A 25,396-nucleotide genomic window follows, 5' to 3' on the forward strand; every position below is an offset into this window, starting at 1 on the left:
GGACTGTCACCCTACCAAACTTCTCACAACTTCTGAAACCAAACCAGAAAACAGGAATTCACACTTGGTCTGCCCACCCTCCCTGGAGCAGACACCTGCAGGCTAGAAGCGTCTTAATTTCACCCCTTCAGCAGTTCCAGAAAGATGGTCCTGAGGTAGTTTCCTGGTCAGAAGAAAGGCTGCCTGGGTCCTAGTTCAGCTCTACAAGTGACTTGTTGGATGATCTTTGGGCAACTACCAGCCAGCCACTCTCAGGATACTGGCTTCCATTTGCAAACTGCAGGGATTGGAACTCACACGAACACTTATTTAACCTCACCACCACCACCACCACCACCACCTATGGCCAATCCGCTTCTGCTCCAGAGTTCCTTCAGCAACTGAAAACACTGTCTACCCAATTATGGGAGCTGATAACCTGGGTGGTCCATCTTCTATCCCCCTCCTCTTCCTTCAGCCCCCGCATAGGGGTTAACAGCATGTGACCGTCCATCCACGGGAGCCTACTCAACCATCAAGCCAGAAGAGTTTGTTTAACATAAACGCTTTCTGTGGTGTGTCAAGGCCACTTTCAATTCGTTTCAATCAATACTTTCTGGACACCTACTGTGTGCCAGGTCAGGGAGGTGGGAGGTGATGGGATGGACAGGACAGTTCCTGACTTCAAGGAGCCCCCTGCTGAGCGTGGCAGGACCCACGTGAAAACCACCCTCGTTCAAGGCTGTCCGAGGGACTTGCTGCCCCAGCGGCTCCATGCAGAGCTTGATCACCAAACAGCCTTTCTCACTCCCCTACTCCTCCCTGTGCCCTCTCACAACCCTGCCCTGTCTCCCACACATCTAGAGCACCTTGACACCCCTTCTGGCTCAATCTGGCAATTCTTTTCCCTGCCTTCTTTCCTTGAAGCTGCCACCGTTCTGAGGACCGCCCCTCCCCGTTCACACCCCAGAGATGGGTCAGTGCTTGGCAGCTGTGGTGGCTCCAGATCCGGGGCTGAACGTTTTCCTGGAGCCGGCACTAGCCGGGAGGCCTCCCTGCATACCCGGCACACCTCCTGCCACGAGGCAGGGGACGTCCTTCGTGGCACACCTGGCTTTGCCCTAATTAGAAAGTCCAAAGAGCTCAGACTCCAAGAGGGCAGTGACCAGCTCTGCCTAGAACCACACTGACCTGCCAGCAGGTCTCAGAGCCACCGCGGGGGCCTCGGGAGAGGCGTGGGGGAGGAAGCAGAGGGCTGAGGCTTCCTGACGGTCCTCGGGCCGAGCCAAGGCCCCCTTGCTGTGCAGCGCGTGGCGCGTGCTACCACAAGCCCTCGGCCCTGCTGGGCCGGCTTGTGTGTTTTCTTGGCTCTAAGAGCTGGGAAGCAGGGTTACGTAAGCAGATGAGCAGATGTGAGCCTGTCCTCGGCTCCCCCCACTAAAGCCCTGCCACGTGGGCCTCTCAGCTGGGAGTCTAGGTCACAGCCTTGCATGTAAGTCGCTCAATAACTTCAATGTGTGAACTCAACTCAGACAGATTCCACTGCTCCCTCGCCCAGCACGGCAAACCCAAACACACATATGCCCCTCCATCAAAAGCCCTGTGAATCCAGAGCCAGCCCAGCACAGACTCCCTGCCTCACTTCCAGGCTGGCTGAACCACTCGTTCATTCCTCTAGCCTCAGCCAAAGAGGCTGGAACGTCTAGCCACTGCTTCCCAACGGACCAACCAATGGGTCAAGACAGTCCTTGGCCTGTTGTGGAGTGGTGACAATGTTTCATGAGCCTGAGACAAAATGGTCAAAGATAATGTAAGTGGTCCTTCATTAAGCTCAAGGTAATCAATATATCAGAATGCCCATTCTTCCAAGATGAAGTGCTTCTTACTCTTTAAATGTTAAAATTCCCTTTCTTTTATGAAATGATCACAGTGGATTTTGATGCTGGATTGATCTTTTTTAATTTAATTTTTTAAAAAACCCTTACTTGCAGCCATGGGTCAGGCCTCCAAGTTTAAAAACAATTTTTTTCTTGAGCAATGAAATTCACTGATTTGGGAACTAGCTTTGTGGTTCAACAAGCTGAGGTGTTGGAATCTCTTCCTTGGTCAAGCCTCAGACCTGACAGTACGGCAGAGCCCCCCTTCAAGCCACCAACTCATGATGCCCCTTGTAACCCCTTACACTAAAAATGAGAAGCACCGTCCACTGCATGGGGCTCATTCCAAATCTTCTCCCCAGTCCTTCAGGGAAGAGAAGCTCTCCAGAATTCTCCAAGGACTTCCTTATCACCAATCTAACAGCTGCCTGGCCTCAGCTCAAACATCACCTCCCCTAGGAAGCCTTCTCAGACCACTCAAGGTTGGTTCTTACTTTTCCTCCGCCTTCTTTAAACACTCATAGCACCACATCCATTCAACCATGTACCCGGTTAGCACACACCACATGCCAGTTGGTGCCAGGCATGCAGCAGTGGGGCTGGGTTAAGAAGAGGTCTTTGCCCTTGGCAGGGGGGAGACCAGCAAAGCAAACAATGACGGTGAGGGTGACAGTGGTGAGAACAGCTGAAATGGCACAAAGGAAGGGGAGTCAACTCCGGGGCCAGGGAACAGAGTCAAGAAAAGCTTTGCAGAGAAGCAGCTGACTCCACTGGGCCCCTCAGCTCCCCTCTGGGAGAAGAGTTGTGAGTGTCCACTTGGCTGCCATGGACACGGAGTATGTCAACAACTCTGAGCTGAGTGAATGGTGCACAGCTATTCTCCCTGCCACCAACACAAGCAACCAAGAGGATTTCAATAAACCTCAAGAAAACCTGATGGAGGAGCACAGGACAGAGAGCCACCAGCTGGGACTGCTCAAGGCTCACGTTAACCATGTCTTATTGGGTTTTAAAATCTAAATCACAAAGGCTTCAAAAATACTGGAAATGATTTATTTCTTAAACCAGATGTTCAGGGTATTTTTCTTTATACCTCTCGGTATATCTTTAAAATTGAACAATAAATATTTAAAAATATAACCCAAGGACAACAGTTGTGACCCCTCCTTCATCCCTTTCTCAATAAAGAAGTGTCTTCCAAAATAAAGACTTCAAAACATACAACTCCGTGACCAGAAAACAGGAATAATCTATTCCAAAGGCTGACTTGATATGTCTTGGGCACAGTGCGTGCAGAATACAATTTCAACACCCACTGTTCTTTCTGCCAACTCACCATCCAAGCCACTATTAGACCCTGGGGGGAAAAACACTTTTTCAACAGGAAGCAGAGCATATTTGTGGTCTCAGAACCCTGCATTTGGGGGTGCAGAGAAAAACAAAATATTTGTTCAAAAAATAAAAGATCCTGCCAGAGGAAGGCTGCAGAGCAGAACCCAGGTGGCCAAGGGGAAGCTGGGCCAATAGGGCATAGTGGGGCCAGCTGCTCCTCCGTCCATCTCTGTGCTAAGGCGTGGCCCTGCCGTGTGCCTGGACTGCCACACTGTGTAGGTCTTCCAAAATATGACCTGCAAGTGACCCGGCGAGGGATGAACCTCAGGGGAACTGCCTTTTCTTGTGCACTGCTCTCGCTCCCATTAAATTCTCACCCAGCCTTCAAACAAGGGCCAAGCACCCTCACTCGCTTTATTGCATTTGCTTTCAAGATACTGTTGAGGTTTCCATCTATTGCAGAGGTTCTCAAATTGTGGAGTACACAAAGAATCATCTGGGGAAGCGTGTAAAACTGCAGATTCTTGGATCCTCCTCCCCAGAGCTTTTGAGGTGCAAAGTCTGGGGCTGGGGTCCCGGACTCTGCCTTTTTACAACTACTCTATGTAGCTTTAATGCAGGTCCCTAGAGCATATTTTGAGAAACGCTGGTTTACAGGCTCACCTGTTCACCACCACCTCCCTCCCACCCCCATGAAGCTCTTTAAGAGTGAGGCACCAAGAAAAACAACTTACCGCGTACGGCTGCTCTCTGACGATGTTTCACTTTTGGCTTTTGTAAAGGGACAGATGTAATAGCTATTCTGGGCTGCAGAGCCTGAATATCTACATTTTAACTCTTCCCGAATCTTAACTTTTTAAGCCACATTTTCTCTTTCTCTTGTTTTAATTTATTTATGTTGACCCTTTTTATGGTGTGTATTCTTATAAGTTACCTCAAAAACCTTTGTGAAGTAGGTAAGGGAACAGTCCTTCAAAGTTCAAACTTTGAACTTCAAAGCTTGCCCCAACTCCCTCAGGCCAACTGGTCCCTGCTCCAGATGCCTACAAACACCCTTTACGTACCAACATCACAACCTTCACAAGCACGCATCCAAGCCCCCCCCACAGGGGGCGGGTGCCAGTCTACCTCCCTGCTTCTTCCAGCAGACCCTCGTCTCCTTGAGGGCAGGAGTTGTACACCATTCCTTTTTGTACTTGGGACAGTTTCTGGCAGAACAGGCTGCACAAACATGTGGTGACCCCACAGCACTTATTCAACTACGAGGTAAGAATGTGAATTAGCAGAGTAGGGAACCATCTTGCCTACGTGATGCTTGAGAATCTAGAGTGCTGTCCTAAGTACACACCTACACCCAAGGCGACCAAGGGCAAGAACACTCTCCTTTCCGGGCTCCAAAGATGCCTTTGGTTTCCAGGTATAGCACCTGATTCATGATCTACAGGCACATCCCCTGCCCTCAATTTTAAATGAGTTTCCTCCAGATTCTAGACCTATAATTTGAGACTGTGGCAGTGGACAGCCTAACCTCCTAATGAAAATGTTGCTATTTCCTCACCTAAACCTCACACTGCCAGAGCAAACAGGCATTTCACCAAATACCACTTGTTCCTTGAGAGAATAACCCCAAAGCTCAAAGTCTAATATGGGTCATTAAGATCACCAGAAAAGCCTTGGGTGGTCACTCAGTCCAGGATCCTGTTACCAAGGGTACCAAGGCCTAAACCTAAGGGAGCAAAGTCAAGGTCAGATTCCATCACCTCGAAGGGTCAGGATCCACCTTGAAACAGACCTGTGGATAATCCTGGCAGACCAGGGCTGGAGGGACCTCGAGAATTATATTTCAACCCCAGCATTACACATAAGGGAAACTGAAGGCCAGAGAGACTAACAGCCTTCCTCAAGGACACTCTTGGATTTGCAAAAAAGCCATCCTTATCTTTTCCTTATTAATCCTTTAGGGTTCTGATGTTCATGGATGCATCTACACAGCAGACAACAGATTACAGCTCATGTGCCCCTCCACTCTCCCTCCACTGTGCCCATGGGGATTCCATCTCAGAATCCTAGGGTTCAGAATCTGTGGGGATTCCAGCAAGCCACCAACTGATCCAAGGAGCCTAAAAGTGAACCTGATGTGACATCACTGATCTAAACCCTTCTCAAGTGCATTTCTATACATACATGGTCATGGCTCAGAATTCAAGGGGGCAGTAGAAACAAGGATAGAGCACTGGGAAACCCTGGGAGACCCCAGAACTCGGGGCATAACAGTACACGTCTGTCCTGGGGTGACCCGAGGAGGTTTCCACCAGCAGTGGAACCACAGAGATGCAAGGCCTGAGGTCAAGAAGCAGTGGCCAGGGATCAAGGCTTTTAAAGCCCAGTAAACAGGCTTCCCAGTGTTTGTCCTCTGGGGAAAAACTGTCCCAGGAGGAATTTCTGCTTTGTTTGGTTCCGGCCCAAACGCAGATTTCCTCCTCACCCAGCACTTCTCCTGACTGGCTGCCCTCCCTCCACTGGAATTTGTGAAAACTGTGCCTGCCCACAGTTATCACTACCAGGAAAGGCTTGGGAGGCCAACTTGCCTGGAAATTAGCCCCAGGATGATCGTGCTGGATCTCTCACCCCTTAGAACTAGAGCACTTCTGGAAAGGATGATTTGAGCTTCTCAGGAAGGATTAGATGATACAGGCCTGGGCGTTATTTAAAGACCTTCCTCTGCAGGCTGAGGCAGCCTCCCAGTCTCCTCCGGGTCTTGCACTCTCAGCCTGGGGTCAGTCACCAGCAGGTAGGCCCCGGGCCTGCCAGGCCCAGGATGGCCAGAGCCACATTTACCTCCATTCCTTGCCTGATTTTCCCCTCCTCAGGATGCTGCGGGAGAACACTTTGCTCTGCACCTTCTTAGGCCATTTGTTAGAAAAGATGTAGAAATTTGACACACAGCTCTACATGAACCAAATGCAATTTGCAAGGGAAGCAGCATGGTAGGAAAGGTTACAGACCAGGATTCAAATCTCGGCTCCACCTCTGAAAAGCCACAGGCACGTTTCATAACCTCTAAACCTTGTCTGTAATATAGCACAGTGCCTAACACACAGTAGGTCTACAACATGTATTTGCTGAGTAAATATATGAATAATACTTGCGTGCGGGCCTTACACTCTAAGAGGCAAAGTCATTCTTAATAGAATTTAATAGAGGCTAAAAGTCTTAAGACAGACTGCTGAGGAGAATCAGCAGAGTTAAATTATACCAGCACATTTAAAATGCAGAGGGACTAACGGTATTAACATAGTTACACAAAAAGAGTACTGGTGAGAGAATGCACAAAACAATGGGGAAAAAAGTCTTCTGTTCAAACAAAAGATAGCGTGGGCAAAGCAAACAGAGAGCTGACAGATTGAGAGAAGAGGTCTGCAGTTTAGTATCCAGGATGTATAAGGAAACCTTCCATGTCATCAAGAAAAATATGAGTCCCTGTGAAAAAACAGCCAAAGAATTATTATGAATAAACAATTTACCAAAGAAGAATCCCAAAGGCCATCAAGCATATGAAAAGATGCTCCAGCTCATTTGAAATCAGAGAAAACCACGTTAAAACAAGAGCTTACCCAGGGACTTCCCTGGTGGTCCAGTGGTTAAGAATCTGCCTTCCCATGCAGGGAACACGGGTTTGATCCCTGGTCGGGGAACTAAGATCCCACATGCCGCTGGGCAACTAAGCCCGCGCACTCTAGAGCCCGCGTGCCACAACTAGAGAGAGAGGCCTGCGCACCTCAATGAAAGATCCCGTGTGCTGCAACTAAGACTCAACGCAGTCAAGTAAATTAATTAATTAATTAATTATTTTTAAAAAGAGCTCACCCATTGTATCTATGCGTTTGGCAAAAATTAGGAAGTTGGTTAATGCCAAGTATTTGTAGAGTCGCTCTTGCTCTGCTGGTGGAAACATAAATGGGGGCAGCCATTCTGGACCCATATCTGGCACCCTCGAAGCAGCATAAATACACACATAGGTCCATAAAGGACACGTAGAAGGCCATTCCTTACAGCATTATGTGTGAAGGCAGTGTTGAAGGCAGTGTGGGAGTCTACCATTAATGGAGAGAGAAAATTGGTGTGAACACCACAGACACTAGATTACACACAGCAATGTGGATGGACCTTATAATCAAGGGTGAGCATCTGCAGCCCAGCTCTTAGTTTCTAAATACCATTATCTACTAAAAAGAAACAGTGCTCATCGGAGAAGTGGCTGATTCCAGGGCTGGGTCAGAGAATTAACAAGAGGAGCCCGGAACATCTTGATTTGCCTAAAAGAAAGGAAATGCTCAAAGAATGAAGGGATATGCCAAAATGACACAGAAGCCAGCTCGAAGGGGATCTCATTGGCCAAAGCTGGGACAGTCTGAGCATCAAAATAAATAATGTTAGTAAAGGATTATGAACTATTGAATAAAGTAAGAATCCACAACTCTGTACTAATATATGAAAATAGGGAAATGGGAAAACTCTTCCTCACAGGAAAATGCCAACTAATAAATGTAGAAGCAATGATAGATCACCAACCACCATGATAATAATAATTCAGGTAAGAATCATCAATAGGCACTAAAAATCAATGGATGAAAGTATGAGGAATAACAAGGTATTTACATAATCTCAAAGTAAATGCCCATAAGACACATTTTAATTAAAAGGGGTAAAATAGGGCTTCCCTGGTGGCGCAGTGGTTGAGAGTCCGCCTGCCGATGCAGGGGACGCGGGTTCATGCCCCAGTCCGGGGGGATCCCGCATGCCGCAGAGCGGCTGGGCCCGTGAGCCATGGCCGCTGGGCCTGCGCATCTGGAGCCTGTGCTCTCCAACGAGAGAGGCCACAGCAGTGAGAGGCCCGTGCACCGCAAAAAAAAAAAGGGGGGGGTAAAATAGCAAACTTGATAATGGAGAAACAGCAGGCACCACCATAATGAAATGATCAAAGTTCACATGGCCAGTAAGGAACGAATTAACAGCATGTGCCTCCAGATATTATGTACCGAGAAGAACTCAGCATCGTTCACTGGTATTCTTATTCAAGGCATAACCTGAACCTCATCACAAGGAAACATCAGACAGACTCAGATTGAGGGGCCTTCACAGAACAACTGGCCCACACTCTTCAATATTTTCAGTGTCGTGTAATACAAAGAAGTGTCAGGCATTGTTCCAGATTAAGAGCCGAAAGAGACATGATGACTGAAAAAAATGCGTGCTCTTCAATTTTCTTTTACTACAAGGACATTCTTGGGACAACTGACAAAATCTTCATAAGGTCTGTAGATGAGATAATAGAAATTTTTCAATGTTGACTTCCTGATTTGATCATTATACTATGGTTATATAAAAAATCCTTGTTTTTAGGAAATACATACTGAATAATTAGGGGTAAAGGGGCATGATTTGGAATATCACACAGGCACAACCAGGGAGAGAGAGAAGAAAAAGGAAATACAGTAAAATGTTAACGTTTTGGGAATTTAGGGGGATCCAGGGATATCCAGAAACTCTTTGTATAATTCTAGCAACTTTTCTGTAAGTTTGCCGTTATGTCAAATTTTTAAAAATTGAAAAAAAAGAAAAAGCAGATCTGGGTTAAAAGAAATAGAATCAAAATGAGCTATAAAAAATACCATTTACATAAGTTAAAAATACATATACTGTATGATCCATTTATATGGCCTTCTCAAAAAGACAAAACAACAGTAATGATCAGTGGTTAACAGGGGTGAAGGGTGAGGGGAAAATGTGACTACAGGGGGATTTTGGGGGGTGACAGAACTATTCTGCATCTGGATTGTGGCGGTAGTTTTATATATATGTATATATACACACATATATATAAATTCATAGAACCAAAAAAGGGCCAATTTTACTGTATGTTAATCTAAAAAATTGAATTTAAATTAGAAATTGCATATATATGAAGCAGTGGCTCCCATTTAGCAAGAGCAAAAACAGATACACATTAAACACTTTAGAATCGCTGCCCATGGTGGGGTTGGGAAATGGAAGGGGGAATGAGGATAAAATAACACAAGAAAATAAGGCAAGAGAGTCCTTGATGATAATAGGCATGAAATAAAAAGTTGGATGGCTGGATGGAAAGGAAGAAAAGAAGGAAGAAAGTACACAAGGAAATAAATAGGGGAGTGGTGGAGGCTGGAGCTGGATGTGTCCTTCCAGGGGTGTACAAGGGAGAAAGGAGCCCTGACCTCTGGATCAGACCAAGGTCCCTGAAGGAGTTCTGCAACACTGTGGGGATGGGTTCATCAGCCTGACAGCCTGACACCATCCATCATTAGAGTACAACTCACCTCCCTGCTGTGACTTCTGACTTAGCAGCTGCCCTGATTATACTATGGCTTCCCTTATAGTGCTGCCAGCAGCCAGAGAATTCTAAGCCACCTGACAGTTCCAATCTTGCAGTAGTGCAGAGATTTAGCATTCCAGAATGCAAATAAGTTTTATTACTGAGTCAGCTGACCCTCTGATCAGTTTTGGAGCCCTGAATGCATTTCTGGATCTGCAATGCTGGTTCCAAGTACATCCTTCTCTCTCCCACTAGACCCAGACCTTGCACTGTGGAAAGCCTGCTGCCCTATAGGCCACCTGGGCAGTCAGCCAGCCATGCACTCCTAGCAATACCTCTCTGGCATCAAGACCTCTTTAAATGCAGCCAGTTCCAATTTCTTCCTCTAAGGAATGGAGATAATAATGTGTTCTCTTTACATGGTAAATGAGATAACACATATACATTCCTATCACAGTGCTTAGCACTAACAGATGTTCAATAAGCATTACTCCGCCTTCTCCCCTGACTCCCTAGAACTTCAAAGCCTACAGATTATTACAACTCTATAATCACAAGCAGCTAAAATTTCACATTTCTATTCTAAGCCACCAGCATAAGTGATAGATTTGGAAAAAGAGTCCAGGACCTCAAAGGGTCCTGTGGGTATGATACAAGGCTTCTTACAACATATGAGGGTTAAAGAGTGATTCTGTTCATCTTTTACTGTCAGGGACAAGTACTAAAATGTTAAAGAACCAGCTTAGAAAAGAATACAGGGCTTTCCTGGTGGCGCAGTGGTTAAGAATCTGCCTGCCAACACAGGGGACACGGGTTCAAGCCCTGGTCCAGGAAGATCCCACATGCCACGGAGCAACTAAGCCCGTGCGTCACAACTACTGAGCCTGCGCTCTAGAACCCATGGGCCACAACTACTGAAGCCCACACGCTTAGAGCCCATGCTCCACAACAAGAGAAGCTACCGCGATGAGAAGCCCGCACACCACAATGAAGAGTAGCCCCTGCTCACCGCAACTAGAGAAAACCCGCGCACAGAAACGAAGACCCAACGCAGCCAAAAATAAATAAATATTTTTTAAAAAAGAAAAGAATACAAAAGAAAATTTTTACAATCTTGGGATGATGAAGACCTTCCTAAGTGCAAAACAACCTGAAGTCATAAAGGAAAAGACAGACTTAAATACATAAAACTTTTGTATGATCGAAGATACCAGAGGTAAAATTAAAAGACACGTGACACATGGAGCTCATATTTGCAAATGGAGTAATATCCATAGTATTAAAAACTCCTATAAACTTATTTCAAAAAATAATAGAAAAATGGGTAAAAATATTAACAAGTAGTTTACAGAAGAAATACGAATGGCCAACTAACACATGAAATTTGCTCAACACCATCAGTAATCAGAGAAACAAACTAAAACAAGATGCCACATTTGACCATCATATTGACAAATGTAAAAAGACTGATAACATCCTGTGTGGGAAACAGGCACCTCTCATACACTGCTGATGAGGCTAAATTGGAGGGCAATTTGACAGTATGTATTAAAATGTTAAAAGTATGTGATCTTTAGATCCCAAATCAATAACCTAACCTTCCACCTTAAAAAGGGTTTTAAGAAAAAGAAAAGCAAACTACACCCAAAGCTAAAGCAAAACAGAAGGAAGAAGATAATAAAGATTAGAGCAGAAAGTAATGAAAAAGAGAACAGAAAAATAGAGAAAATCCATGAACCCAAAGTTGGTTCTTTGAAAAGATCAACAAAAATGCCATACTTTTGGCTAGACTGACCAAGAAAAAAAAAAGAGAGAAGACCAAATTATCAAAGTTGGGAATGAAAGCAGAAATATTCCTAACAAACTTAGAGTAATAAAAAGGATTATAGGGAATACTATGAATAACTGTATGCCAACAAATTAGATGACTTAGATGAAGTAGACAAATTCCTAGGAAGACACAAACTACCAAAACTGACTTAAGAATAAAAAGAAAATCTGAATAGACCTATAACAAATAAAGAAATTGAATCAGTAGTCAAAAAGCTTCCCACAAATAAAAGCCCAGGCCCAGATGGTCTCACTAGTGAATTCTACCAGAAATTCAAAGAAGAATTAATACAACCCTCACAAACTCTCCCCAAAACTGAAGAGGAGGGAACACATCCCTACTTATTCTGTGAGGCTGTGTTACCTTGATACCAAATTCAGACAAAGACATCATGAGAAGGATGAGAAGGAAAACTACAGATTTATTTGCCAATTATACCTCAATAAATTTGGAAAATAGTCCCTATAGATCAATGTCTCTTATGAATAAGAATTCTCAACTAAAATATTAGTAAACTGAAGCAAGCAGCATATAAAAAGGATGACACACCACAACCAAGTGGGATTTATCCCAGGGATCAAGTTTGATTTATACCTGAGAAACACCGTTATCAATAGAATGACAAATGACAAAAAACCACATGACCATCTCAACAGACACAGAAAAGCATGTGACAAAACACATCAACACCTATGCATGATAAAAAACACTCAACAAACTAGGAACAGAAGGGAACTTCCTCATGTGATAAAGAGCATCTGCAAAAATCCCACTGCTAACATCATACTTAAAGACTGAATGTGAAAGACTGAATGTTTTCCCCCTAAGATCAGAAACAAGACAAGGATGTCCTCTCTTACTGTGTCTATTCAACTAGTGCTGGAAGGTCTAACCAGGTCAATTAGGCAAGAAAAAGAGTTGCTGTGAGAGTTACTGAAAATAATGCATATGTAGTACTCTTCCCACACTTGGCATGTCAGTAAGTGCCGAGTAAGCATTACCTGTTGTGGGAGTGGTTGGTATGATTATTGCTGGAGCCTAGAACCCAAGATTCACAGCAGCTCCCACTGATTGGGTTTTCAAGCTGACCAATTTACTTGTGACTTGGGGCCTAGAAACTGGAATTGCTGGAAGGGTCAGCTGGGTGTGGATTTGCCCAGTAACTGACTCAATCCTGGCTCAGGGTGCACTGACAGTCACCCAGCTCTACATGGCTGGCCCACCTGCGGCCAAGACATTAAGCTGTATTAGGCAGGAGTACAAGGCTACATCAGAATTCCCAGGCAGGAAGAGACTCCGGAGAATATCCAGGCCAACCCCCTCATCTCGTTTTATAGATGCGCAAAGTGAGGCCCAGTGAGAGAACGTGACTTCTTTCAGATCACTCAGTAGGTTGATGTCAAAACTGAACTTCAGGGCTTGGCATCCTGGCTTCCATCACCAGCCCCTGGGTAGAGTAAAGACAAGTGATCTACAGGCCTGTGTCTTAGGTTTTCTAACAACACTGGTATAGGCCACTGGGCAGCCCAGCCTAAGCCCACCTATGTCCAGCCCTCATTTTTTTTTTTTTAACACAGCCCTTTTCTTACCCCCTGAGACTCCACCAAATATCCAATGCTCCCTCCAGCTCCTCTCCCCGACCACTCAGCTACATATAATCTGTGATGGCCTCTCCCCAGGACGCTGATGAACAATGGCCACATGGAGAAGGGAAGGCTCTGGACGACCACAGAATCCTGGCACGCCTAAGACACAGCAACCTGCACTCCAAGTTCCCAGTGTTGTGGATTCAACAAGATGGAGGCTTCTCCTTGTGGCCTGGGGTCTGCTCAGATAAGCCAGGCCAATATCTCTACCAAACTATGGCTCCAGGCTAAACCCTGTCCCTAAACTGTGGTTACAGTCTCAGACCTCTTCCTCTTCCTCTTCACTGCCCCAGGGCAGCGGGGGGAAAAACTTCATTTGAAAAAACTTTTACCCTGCAGTCTACTGTATTGAATGTATACCTTTGCTGCCCAAGGGGATGAATTGATCAAAAGACAAAGTACTGCCATTACCAAGTACCTCATCTCGTCCAATCCTCTTATCAAACCTCTGAGGTAGGAATTATCTCTCCACTTTACACAGGAAGGAATTCTTGCCCTGGGTCCCCCAGGAACAAGATGCTTCTTGACAGCAGCTCTGGCCTAGTTCCAAATGGACCCCTGAGAGTACCCTGTTAAGTCACAGCTGATTGCTGAGGAATGCAGCAGAAGAGAGGACACGTGGAGGGGCTACAAGATGAATGGAGCAGCTGTCACAGGTTGAATGCACTCCGTCTATTGAGTCTGTAAACCTTTGGTCACTGAAATCACTAGCTCTAAAGCCATTCCTACATTTATGCAAGTAGCAGGCTCCTGTTTGTCTACAAAAGAGGCATGTGCATGGGGGGTGGCAGGGACAGAAACGGCAATTCATGTTTGCAGACCTTGGGCTACTGATCAACTTATTTATACCCAATATAATTTAAAGGCCTTTCTTCATTTGGGCCCCATGTCTGGATCCCATAAACCAGGGCTGTCAGATCAGAGTTAGTCCGCATGGGGTAAATGGTCAGATGCCCAGGCTAACCCATTAGAGTCAAACATGGGTTCTGCATGCAGTGTTTCCAGCAACCAACCTGCAAAGTTTTAGATCAACAACATTTTAAAGCCAGGCTTTTAAAGCTAGGATCTGTCCACAATCTACAGGTTTGACTCCACAAATAAAGGAAGAAGGAAAGGTCCTTATGCTGTGTAAATCAACATTTTGGGCAAAGGTGTGTGTGTGAAGTGTAGAAAGAGCCACCAGTAAGGCTCCTTTGTGGATACCCAGTAACTTCAGCAGGAACTGCCCAGAAGCAATGGCTTGTAGGAAAAGCCTCATGTCCAGAGCAGGTGCAGTGTCCTACACAGGGAACTTCACACACGCTCACACACAGAGAGCTGAGAGTGTAAGGGTGAAACTCCAGATAAATCTGACTCTCTCTTGGAATCTACACTCTTTAAAAGCCCATATCCCTGTCCCTGGAATTTACAATTTAGGGCCTGTGGATTATTCCAGCCCTCCAGGAAAGCAAAGTGGCAGTGTGAACCAGTGTCCTAAAGATGACCATATCCTCTGGCCTGGAAATTCCCCTCTAGGAATTTATCCCCAGGAAATAATTCAACTGAAGCAAGGAGCTACATGCAGCAAAGATGTTCAAGATGATCTGTGAGGGCGAAACGTGATGTTGAGCGCTAAGGGAATAGCCATAAGGATTTTAGACAGCAGCTACTAAAGATAATTCTGATAATTATAAGCAACATAACAGTTGATAAGATAATGTTGAACAAATATAGCAGAAGGCAAAATAGTTCACACTATGGTTGCAACAGTGTAAAACATGTATGCATTTGGAAAGTAATGGCAAGTTTTGTTACAGTGATAGATGCATGTTTTGTTACAATGGTAGGGAGTAAAATGATACATTTTTAAACATTTAATGTGGTGACATTGCATTTTCAATCGAAAACGGAAGAAGAAGAAATCCTACAAAGCAAATGCCAAAATCTTCACAAATAAGAACTATTAGTACTACCAATAAAAGACAACATATATTTGGAGCTTATTCTGTGTTAGGCACTGTTTCAGGCCCTTTTGTTCCTATTAACTTCACAACATCTATGAGGTACTTTTATTATCCTCATTTTACAGGTGAGAGCAGTGAGGCACGGGGAGGATAACAGCTTTCCCAAATCACACAGCTAGTCAGCATGACAGAAAGAAACACTACCCACGCCATTTCAAAGGTCACCCACCTAAAAATCTTTATGCCTGCTTAAACAGAGATGACAAAATCTTCAGCAGAAGCTTCACCACGAGACCCCTGAAATGGGTAGTGGGTAATGAGCCTCACAGGAACTCTCAGAGGGCTTTAACGTTGCAGATACAACCAGGATTTCCCTCCACCCCAGCCTAGACTCCAGGAGGAACAAGAGGAAGGGCACTAAAGACCAACAGGTTTAGCATGACTCAAACTTCAGAGAGGGGAGAAGGGACCAAGGCAGTCGGGGTTTGCCCTAAATGATATAATGAGCTAGAACCAGAATTCAGAATCCTCGCTCCAGAGGCCCTCAAGGCTCGCCCCCATGCTCTGCAGACCACAAGCACCTCCTTCTGACCTCTTCCCTTCTCCTTCCTCCCTTTGGTCCCCAGTCTAGCTATCCTCGGCCTTCCCTCGTCCAGCACAGTCCCAGCTACACCATCTTCTCTCTCTTTTATCATCTTTCCTTCACGCCGCCTCTACTTCCTGTCCTCTCCTGCCCTGCCGGCAACTGCATGCAACAGCTGGGACTTTGGTTATGGCAGTCTCCCCATGTAACAGCAACTAGAGGAAATGACAGGCAGTAGACCCCTGCCCCTCCCAACCAGGGAGACTGTTCAAACATGCTGAGAGACAGGGATGCTAGAAATCAGTGCTTGGAAGAAAGGCCCTTCATTTTGACTCTGGCCCTCGCCCAGACCACCCATCCAACTCCCTGGACCTCCTTAGTGCCCTGGGAACACCCACGCTTCGTCCTCTCTTTGCCAGGATCTGCCCACCGCTGAGGGGCTCCCCGAGAGTGGGGGCCAGCCCTTGCTCATGTCTGTCTCCTATGCTTCATATAGTGTAGTTACCAAGAAAAGTTTGCTGAATGAGCAAATGAGTCCCCATTCATCCTCTTCCTCGGGGGCGGGTGCCCTTCTGACTTTGGAGGGAAGATTAAAGTCTACCCATTCTCAGCCAGGGGGGCACCCTGCCCAGGCTGCCTGAAGCAATCATCTGAATGACAGGAGCTACCTAACACCTCCATGCCGAGTGTCTGAGGTCCTATGTTGCAAATACCAGTTTCCCTAGGTCCACCCTAACTGGGAGTCCTTTCCTGTTTTTTCAAGCTGGTGGTGTCCTGAAACACAACGACAGCCCTGCAGTTCAGTTTCAGGAACGTCAAAGGCAAAAGGACATTATGCAAAACAGGAAGAAACTTTTAAAGAAATGTTTAAAGGCATTTTCAGAATGCAACCTGTCATGAGGCCAGGTAGTTACTGAAACCCCTGCCAGGGCCCCTCCCCAGGACCTGGAGACCCACGTGGCGAGGCAGGAAGGAGCCTGACCTCACACCCTACTGGTCACGCTGGTCTGACATACCCTGCCCCTTCCCGCAGTGCAGCCTCCCCCTTGACCCACAGGCTCTGGGCCAGTGATCCTCGGCAGAGTCCCAAATCCAAAGTGCCCCTCAGAAGAGGAGAATTTAGCTCCAGTGAGGACAAAGTGGCATAACTTCAAAACAGGCGCCTTGTGAAGAGCCTGAGTGCCAGCTCTGCTGGTCTCTGAGGCTTCTCCTGAAAGGAATTCCCAGAAACCTACAGGTTCTCACCTCCTGGCCCTTCTCCAGATCTCCGGACCCTCTGGAGGTAGGAGAACTGTGCTGTATGTTTCAGAACCTGGTTTGCTAGCTTGTTCCCACACCTCCTGTGGACACGGTCACATCTCAGTCACGTCACCAGCACTGGGTTAGCACTGGTGCTCACCCAGCACCATGGCCCCAGGGCCATGCACGTAAGCCCGGCCCAGGGACTTGGCTGCTAAGGAGACAAACGGAGCAATTCCTGAGGAAGCTGACTCCTAGGGCATCACCCCCGCTGCACAGTCCGTCCTGCAGCCTGGCCCTCTGCCCCTGCCCCAAGCGCTTCCTGTACCTAGTTTTTTTTTTTTTTTTTTTTTTTTAGATCCCCCCAGACCGGGGCACGAACCCGCGCCCCCCACGTCGGCAGGCGGACTCCCAACCACTGCGCCACCAGGGAAGCCCCTGCACCTAGTTTTTAATCAGAATTCTAGACACATCTTTTATTCAGCAATAAATGATGTTCATCTGCCACCACTAAGCAAACCTGAAATTTTCAATGAGTCTATCCTTTAGAAAGACTGGTTTAAAAACCAAGCCCTTCTCAAAAAGCATTCATCCCTTTTCTTCCTTTTTAAAAAACTCTACTATGGAAACAATCCAAAAAGTACCTAAAGCTTTAGGCATGAGCCTCACTGGACCACTAACAAAAAACCAAAAACTATCTGTATGTGTTCGGCAACAGTTGAATAATAAAACCCTTTGTTGTTTTTAAAGGTGTAGGACCAAGCCTGTGACAGAATCTTAAGGGAAAAATCCTGGACACCAGGCTATCTATATCTATCTATACCAATCTATCTATCCATTTATAAAGATATCAACTAAATTCTGAAACATGTACGAGAAAAAAGACTAGCAGGAAATTTGCCAACATGTGTCCTCTAGGTGATAGGAATATAGATGTGCTTTTCAACCTCTTTTAACTTCTCAAATGGTTTTCAATGAGCCTGCATTACTTTTTACAAAAAGGAGGAAGAGATTACCCACTCCTCAAAAAAACAGGCAAAAGCAAAGACCCACAACCCTGGCCTCCCTGGCATCCCGGGGAGACAAATCCTCCTCCTTTCTCTCAGGGCTTTGTGAGGGGCTTGGAGAGACGGCAGGGGGAAAGAGAAGCAGCTACATTACACACCCAGACCAGACATTAAAATCACTGCCCAAGAATTCAGCAACAGCCAATAATACAGCCCCTGGCCTTCATCTGTGCAAGGAAGGGGCGGGCTGAGCCAGGCTGAAAAGTAGAACCTGAAACACTGAGAGTGTGACTCAGCCCTTCTGCCTCCTAAGGACGAATCCCCTTAGGCCACGTTCTCCCAGAACCAGCTCCCCACCAGACCCTGTCCCCTACCCGCCAAGCCACCACAACCTTCCAACCTGGAGGTCTCTGACCTTTAGAAAAGTTATCCAAGATCTCTCCCCTAAGCCGGCGACCTGCGTAGGCCCAGGTAAACACAGAGGGCCTCACAACTGAGGCTTTTGCCATCACAGCCACAGTCTGGCTCTTAGGATCCCTCGCCAAGTTAAGGGACAGGAGGGACCCTGTGGAGATCACCGAATCCAATCTCATGCCTTGCTAACTCCCCAGGAGTCAGGGTCTGTCTTACAGTGACCTCATCACCTGGGCCACATGGGCAGTACCAGAGGCAAAGGTAAAATGGCCACAGCGGAGGCCCTCAAGGGAGTTAGACTATCTGTCCTAAAACAATTGGACTGCTGCTTAACCAGATAAGAATAACTGGAATTTCCAGGTGGACATGGATTCAAGCAGAATTTCAGTCTCTGCTTCTTATCAACTACAGGCAAGGAACACTGAGCAGGGAATAAGGCATAGGAGGCACTGGGTAAACAGTCAGTGAAGAAATCACCAGGTTTGGCTTGGCCCCAGGATGCCTGGGCCCCTTTCACACACATCCAGAGCCCAGCTGAGCCCGAAGGGTATGAGCCTCCTGGCCCTGCCCCCAAAGTCTGGGAGGTCCCCAGGGTGGAATCCACGGAAGGGCTGGGACTACCTGGGCATTAACTGTCCCGTCTTTCCCAAACCATAAATTAGTCTAGCCCCAGCCTGGAAACCCCTACTCTGCTGCTATCCAAAGACCGTAATACCCAACCATATGGCTGCTGATGTATCATTATAGTCATTATAAAGCAGCAAGTTAAAGATTACCCACAGAGCTAATGCACGGCTTCAGAAATTAGAGGAACATTTTCACACAATCAGATAAAACCGGAACTGGAGAACTTTAATACCAACTCTGGGTTTCTGAATAAGGGAAAGAAAGAAGGAAGAAAGGAAGGGAAGGGGATGGCTAGGGAGGCAGAGACTAAACATACACACACACACACACACACACACTCTGGCTTCCTTAAATGACATCGGCATGGTTTAATTATGCCTCCTCTGCCTAAATTGTGAGTTCCAAAAGAGAAGGCGTTTTGTCATCTCCCTCTCTGTAGCTCTAGCGCCCAGACTAGGACAGGCATATTGTTGAATCCAGGAAAGCTGTCACCTTATCAGACCTCTCAGATGGACCCACAGACACACCTAGCAGGGATCTTCCCAAACTCAGTGCCACATTAGGCCACCCTGAGCCTCTGCACTAACTGTCTACTGGGCAATAACTTTAAGGAAAAGCATTAGACTGGGAAGCAGGAGACCTGGTTTTTGCAGCCCCAGCTGGCTACTGCCTGGCTGTATGGCCTGAGGCAAGACCCTTCCCCTCTAGCACAATGTGGGATGGGGGCCAGGGAACTGCAGAGACCCATCCTGGGATGCTGTGGTTCCAAGATGCTGCAGCTTGAGTCCAATCTCACATGTGGCTCTTGCAACCTGTAACCCAAGGAACTTGCACCTGGTTCATCAGGTGGAGGCCCCCGTGCTTGCTCAGAGTCTGGGACGAATTACAACAGGCTGGAGACACTTCTGCGACCATCAGGCTGAGTGGAAAAAAATGAGCCAAATAGTCATGGAGGGTATTTCTCCACCTCAGACTGTTAGACAAGAAGGCATGTCTGTGTGTAGGTCAAGAAATTATTTTCCCCAGGAAAAGCAACAGGACAAAACTGGTTTAAAAAACTAGTTACCTAACCTCCCAAAGCTTAAAGATCTGGACACAGGGGAGGCTCCTGGTGCCTCCCCAATCCTCAGGATGAGGCTCCACCGCAAGCCAGAAGGTGATGAGGCTCTAGGACTCATCCCAAAGAAGATAGAGAGCCCCTTCCGGAGCTGAGGCCAAGACAGATGTCCTCAAAGTACACTATGTCCCAGGCAGCGTGCTTGTGTCCACATGTGTGCATATGGGGGAAGGGGGAGAAGCGGGAACAGTGTGCTGGTGGAGAAACACCTGACAGCCGAGAGCCCGGCAGACACCCAGCAAGTGCTCTGTCTTGCCAAGGGTACAAACCACGGCAGAGGCTCGGCTGACACCCCCCATGAAACCTGGGGAAAACGGCTCACGGATAAGTGCTCTCCCAGGGCCCTGGCTACCTGTGGCTGTTTGCTGGCCCAGGTGCCCATGACTCTCTAGTGCCCATGACTCTCTGGTGCCCACCTCTAGATCAGAGTCCTTTTCTGAACAAAGGAAGAGGCTCTCTTCAAAGCATAGCTGGGCAAGAGCCGCCTCAGGTTTAGGCAGTCTTATACTCACCACCGCCTGCCTCCCACCCATAGACTGTACCAACTGTCCAGGTCAGCCCAGCCTCCCCTAACCAGTCCTACCTGAGATACTGACCCCGCCCCGCCCCCAGCCAGCCCCTCTCTGGGCGGGCAGCGCCAGTGCTAGTCAAGTCACGTGGAGCTGCCGCCAAATCTAAGCACAGATAAACATTCATTCCGGGAAAAGTAACTCAACGCAAGGCTGCTGCTCCTCCCAGGCTGACTACATCTCAGGCAAACACCCAGGCTGCCAGAAAAGGGAGCCTCACTGCCATGGTCAGTGAGATGCCGCACAGCCCAAGGGCCAAGACGACAGCACCTACAGGCCTGGACTCCCCGGGAGAACTCCCTGGGGAACTTGCAGGAATCCTCAGGAAAGACCCACCTTTCCCCTGCAGCCCTCACTCCTGAAAGCCTCACATCAGCCCAGCAGGTGTCCCGGGGCAGAGCCTACTATGGCTCCAAACACTGCAACCTGCCCTAATGCACAGTGTAGACACAGGCAGGATTCAAACCCAAGTCTATCTGAAGTCTATCCTGAGGCTCTAACAACCCAGGACAGATCCAACAGTGACCCGTCGGCAGCCCAGTCTGGTGCCTGGCTCCTGCAGGGAAGGGCATGCCCGTTACCCACCACCTACCAGCCCGGAGGGATCATAGCATCTGGCATAGACCCTTGGACACCAGAAAGTACAGCCCAGTTGTGGAAAGGAACTGCAAGTAGTGAAAAAGCCACAGCTTTAAACCCCACGGATGCTTTCTCCCACCAACCTCGAAACCACCACGTAATGGCTTTGGCTGACACCTGGCCAGCTGAACAGATGGGCTTGACTCCCCCAGCCCACACACTCCCTGGGAGACTTTCAGCTTTCTCAAGGCTCTCTTCTACCCAGGAGCCTCCACTTAGAGAGCACCCAAACCTCAAACCCAAGGGCTCAATAAAAGTGAAGAAAAACACTCCACCCTCACCTTCCGGGGCTACCTCCGCAGCAGCTGAAACGTCACGGTCCCATGCATGTCACACAAAGGCGGACAAGCTACAGAAAGCCTAGGGCCTCTCCCCTTACCCTCCAAAACTGTATCTCTCAGGAAGTCTGTTCGTGCCTCCAGTTCAGAGTCAACGCAGAAACGGCAGTAACTCGTCACCCAGTCACTGGGCAACACCAAGGTGGGCCACCACTGCCTCTCATGATTCATTGAGAAGATCCTACACCTCAAACACCAATCTAATGAACTTTGGGGTACTTTCCTTTAATTTGCTAATTAATTTCTCTTTCCTTCTACATAATATCCAGGCAACAATTAAAAACAAAAGATCAAAATCTGGCCTCTCTGGGGTCTGAGAACTCACCAACCCTCTTCCTCCTTCTCTGCTGTTCACAGCCATCTCCAGAGTCTGAGAAAAATGAAACTTCAAGTCCCAGGTCCTATTTGCCATGTACTTAACATACACAATCTCATTTAGTCCTGAAAATAACTCTGTGAGTTAAGCATGGACAACCCCATTTTACACAAGAGAAAGAGACTCTGAGGAACTCAGAGTCTGAGTTCTAACATGCCTGAGGTCAGACACTTAGCAGCATGGCAAAGATTCCATTTCATTTTACAGGACCAGTCTGCTTCCCAGACTAACCATCAAGTCCAAAAGAATTCAAGTTTCTGCTTTAAAAAAAAAAAAAAGTCCCCTTTATTACCACAATTCATGTCTGACCAGTTCCAGGAGCATCCTCCCAAACTTGATATGAAAATATTGAAGTAATTATTGGAGAAATTGAGCAAGAGTGGGTAGGAGGCCTGCTCTGTCTGGGCTCTGTGAAAAAGTGACAGAGTTCCTACTGGCAGGATGCCTGCTCTCCTGCCAGGGCCCCTCACTCAGAACGACATTCTCTACACCCTGGCATTGAAACTGAGCAGCCACCTGTCTGGTAATCTTGGGAGCAACCTGTGGCTGCCTTGGGCCTGACTGCCTGTGGATTACAGGTCAAGGGGAGGTCCCGGTGGGCATGGGCTCAGCCTCCTCGTGACATAAGGAATGCAAACCCACCGACCCAAGCTCTCTGCTAGTGCTGAAACAGAGGCTGGAGTTCCAGTTCAGAACATCTGGGCAAGATACCTGAGACTCCAGGCTGCTGCTACCAGGAAGGGACAACTTGGTGCTAACTGATTATATTTTAGCCCTCCAGCCCCCAGGGTACACACATTATACTGGTACAAATACCCTCGGCCCCTGGGAGGGCCCTGCTCTTGGGAAGCTACAAGGGCAGGAAGCAGGGTAGGAGGGCCCCAAGGCAGGGATCTAAGCAGAGGAGGAACTGAACACAATAGTGACAATTTACTGAGGGGTTACCCTCATTCTTGTAAATGCTTGTTTACACTGTTTGGTCTAATCTTCCAAAACACCCCCCTCAAACAGGTACCACTTATTATTCCCATTTAATAGATGAAAAACCAGAGGTTTAGGGACAAGTCACTTGCCCAAAAGCTTAGGAAAAGGGTTAACCCACACTCAGGAGACAGTGGTTCTATGTGAAGACAGGAGATGTGACCTGGGAGGTCTGCTCCCTTCCCTCCTGGAGGCCTCATCATCAGCGTTCCAAACTAGAGAGAGCGGGTTACTCTGAGCTGCCTCGTAGTCCAGAGTTAGCAGAGAGAAGGCTGCTCCGAGTTCTAAGCAGACTCAAACTCCCAAAACTTCTTGAGGCTTGGGCCAGAGCAGGGAAGTCTCCAAGGCCTTCTCCGGTTCTGGGATCGGGGGTGGGTGGGTGGCGGTGTTTACGGCTTACTTAAACCGTCCCCGACCCAGTCTCCAGCATGAATCCGAAGGGACTCACCTCCCAACCTCTCACCCCCATCCAGCCCGGAACCTGTTTGGGATTAGGGGCTCTGATCCGGAATAGGAGACTGACTGGCTGTCGAGGAAGAGGGCATGGGCGAACGTGCATGGTACCTTACCGAGCAGCGGGGACTCCTCAGGACATGCGGGCAGCGACAGTGCTGTGGCGGGGGTCACTGGGGCCGAAGTCAAGTTGCTCCCGAGGCCGGGGCCGGGGCCGGGGCGAGAGTCCGCGTCGGGGTTGGAGGCGCCACCCAAGCGCGGCTTGGAAGAGGTGCGCGAAGGCGGTGGCGGTGCGGCCCCTCGGGGCTGGAGTTCCCCAGAGGGCTGCCCGATGGCGGCGGCGCCGTTAGAGCTGCCCTGCAGCGGTGTGGGGACTCCGACCAGCTGAGGCAAGCGGCTCAGGTCGCGGCCGACCAGGTAGTAGACGAGGGTGACGCCAAGATGCAGCGCGCAGACAGCCACGAGCAGGCGGCAGGCCCGTTGCAGGGACGCGCCCGGCATCGCGGCGCTGCCGCCCAGGAGCGGCTCCCGAAACCTCATCTTCCCGCCGTCGCTTTAAGAGGGGGGGTGGGCTACCGCGGGGAGGGCGGCCCGCCCGCGGGCCTCCGGCCAGACACTACCAGACGACTGCGATTGGGGGAGGGATCACCCTGTGGAGGGTGGGCCGTAGGGGCGGAGCCGTTCGGGGCGGCAGTTGGCAGCCCGCAGCCTTGGAGCTGAGCTCTCAGGTCCTCACGCCGCCCTGCTCCGCAGCCTGCCCCATGGGGCTTCGGTCCCTACTAAGCCATGCTTCCTCCTCCTCCTCCTCTTCCTCCGAGCTGCCCCCAAGAGGAGCCGCCACTTCCTGCGGTGCTGAAGGGCTGGGTTATGCGCCTGGGCCTGCAGTGCGGCGTCAGAGAGGAGGGAAGAGAACAGAGCAGAGTGGTCGTGGTCTTGAGGGGTCGGGGGCCGCGGCGGCTTTCCTGACGGTGGACCTCGGTAGACCTGGGGGGAGGGTCAGGAAGAGGGGCGGAGAAGGGTTGCCCAGCAAACGGCTTCGACGCCCAGCCGGAGGTAGGACAGCGGAAGAGGGAGTCTCTGGGACGTTCGGAACCCCCTCCCTTGGCCGAGCTAGGCCCCTCTACCGAGGTGGGGGCCCAGCAACTAGGCGCGGCTCATCCGGCGCCCTGCGGAAAAGAAAGTGAACGAGTCTCCACCTCTCTGAGCTAACTGTCCTACAGCGCAGGTTAGGGGATCCCAGAGACCCGCCCAGCTAGGTTGTGGGGATGCGTGGGAGGGTGTCAAAGAGCCCCAGTGACTCCCACGCCGCCATGCAGGAGGAGATCAGCCGGCTTTATTTATAGTCCGCGCGGGCCTGGACACAATGTCATGAAGTAGGAATTATTCCCATTTTACAGATAGAATTCAAGGCTCAGGAAGGTTAAGAAGCTTGCTTAGGATCCCACAGCTGGTGAGAGGCAGAGGCAGAATTCTGGCTCTAAAACCTTTATTTACCACTTGCTGATTTCCAAGTAAGGGCTGGAATCTGTGTGGGTGAGAGGTTTAGGCACTGAAGTCACTTGGTTCAAATTTGACCCAGAGGCCACTCGTCAGGCCCACCTGGTTGCCTGAGTGAGCAGGGACACCTCATTTCTGAGAAGGACTCATGGAGGTGCTGTCACTTACGTGGATGGGGAAGCTGAGGGCTGTGGCAGCCTACTCTGAAGTGGAGGAAATAATAACAATGCTACCATAGACTGAGAGTTTCCTATATACCAGTCAGACACAAGTGTTAACTGCTTTACATACATTGCCTCAATCCTAACAACACCATGAAGTGGGCAGTTGTTACTCTCACCATTTCATGGATGAGAAAACTGAGGCTCAGGAGTTGACGTGGTTGTGATCACACAGAATCTACTTTCTTCACTTGGCTTCCTGAACATCAGGCTTTTCTGATCTTCCTCATTTCACTGGCCACTCCTCTGTCTCTTTTCTGGGCTTCTCTCTTTCCTGGTTGTTGAAGGCCCCAGGCCATAGTCCATGATGCTCTTTTCTGTCTACACAGAAGAGAGTGTGATTTATATTCAGTAATACCTGTATGCTGATGACTG

The 25,396-nt window shown here is 48.4% G+C and overlaps 1 protein-coding gene across 1 annotated transcript in view; it reads right to left on the reverse strand.

Moving 5' to 3' along the window:
* B4GALT1 (beta-1,4-galactosyltransferase 1) overlaps nucleotides 1-23,995 on the reverse strand; it is a 49,931-nt gene extending 25,936 nt beyond the window's left edge. The window contains exon 1 of the mRNA XM_024753792.1: nucleotides 23,420-23,995. Coding sequence (XP_024609560.1) covers nucleotides 23,420-23,843 — 424 coding nt within the window. The 5' untranslated portion in view covers nucleotides 23,844-23,995. The remainder of the gene's footprint in view (nucleotides 1-23,419) is intronic.
* Between the last annotated feature and the right edge of the window lie 1,401 nt (nucleotides 23,996-25,396).

This window comes from Neophocaena asiaeorientalis, unplaced genomic scaffold (assembly GCF_003031525.2).
Source record: "Neophocaena asiaeorientalis asiaeorientalis breed wild unplaced genomic scaffold, Neophocaena_asiaeorientalis_V1.1 scaffold220, whole genome shotgun sequence".
Lineage (NCBI taxonomy): Eukaryota > Metazoa > Chordata > Mammalia > Artiodactyla > Phocoenidae > Neophocaena > Neophocaena asiaeorientalis.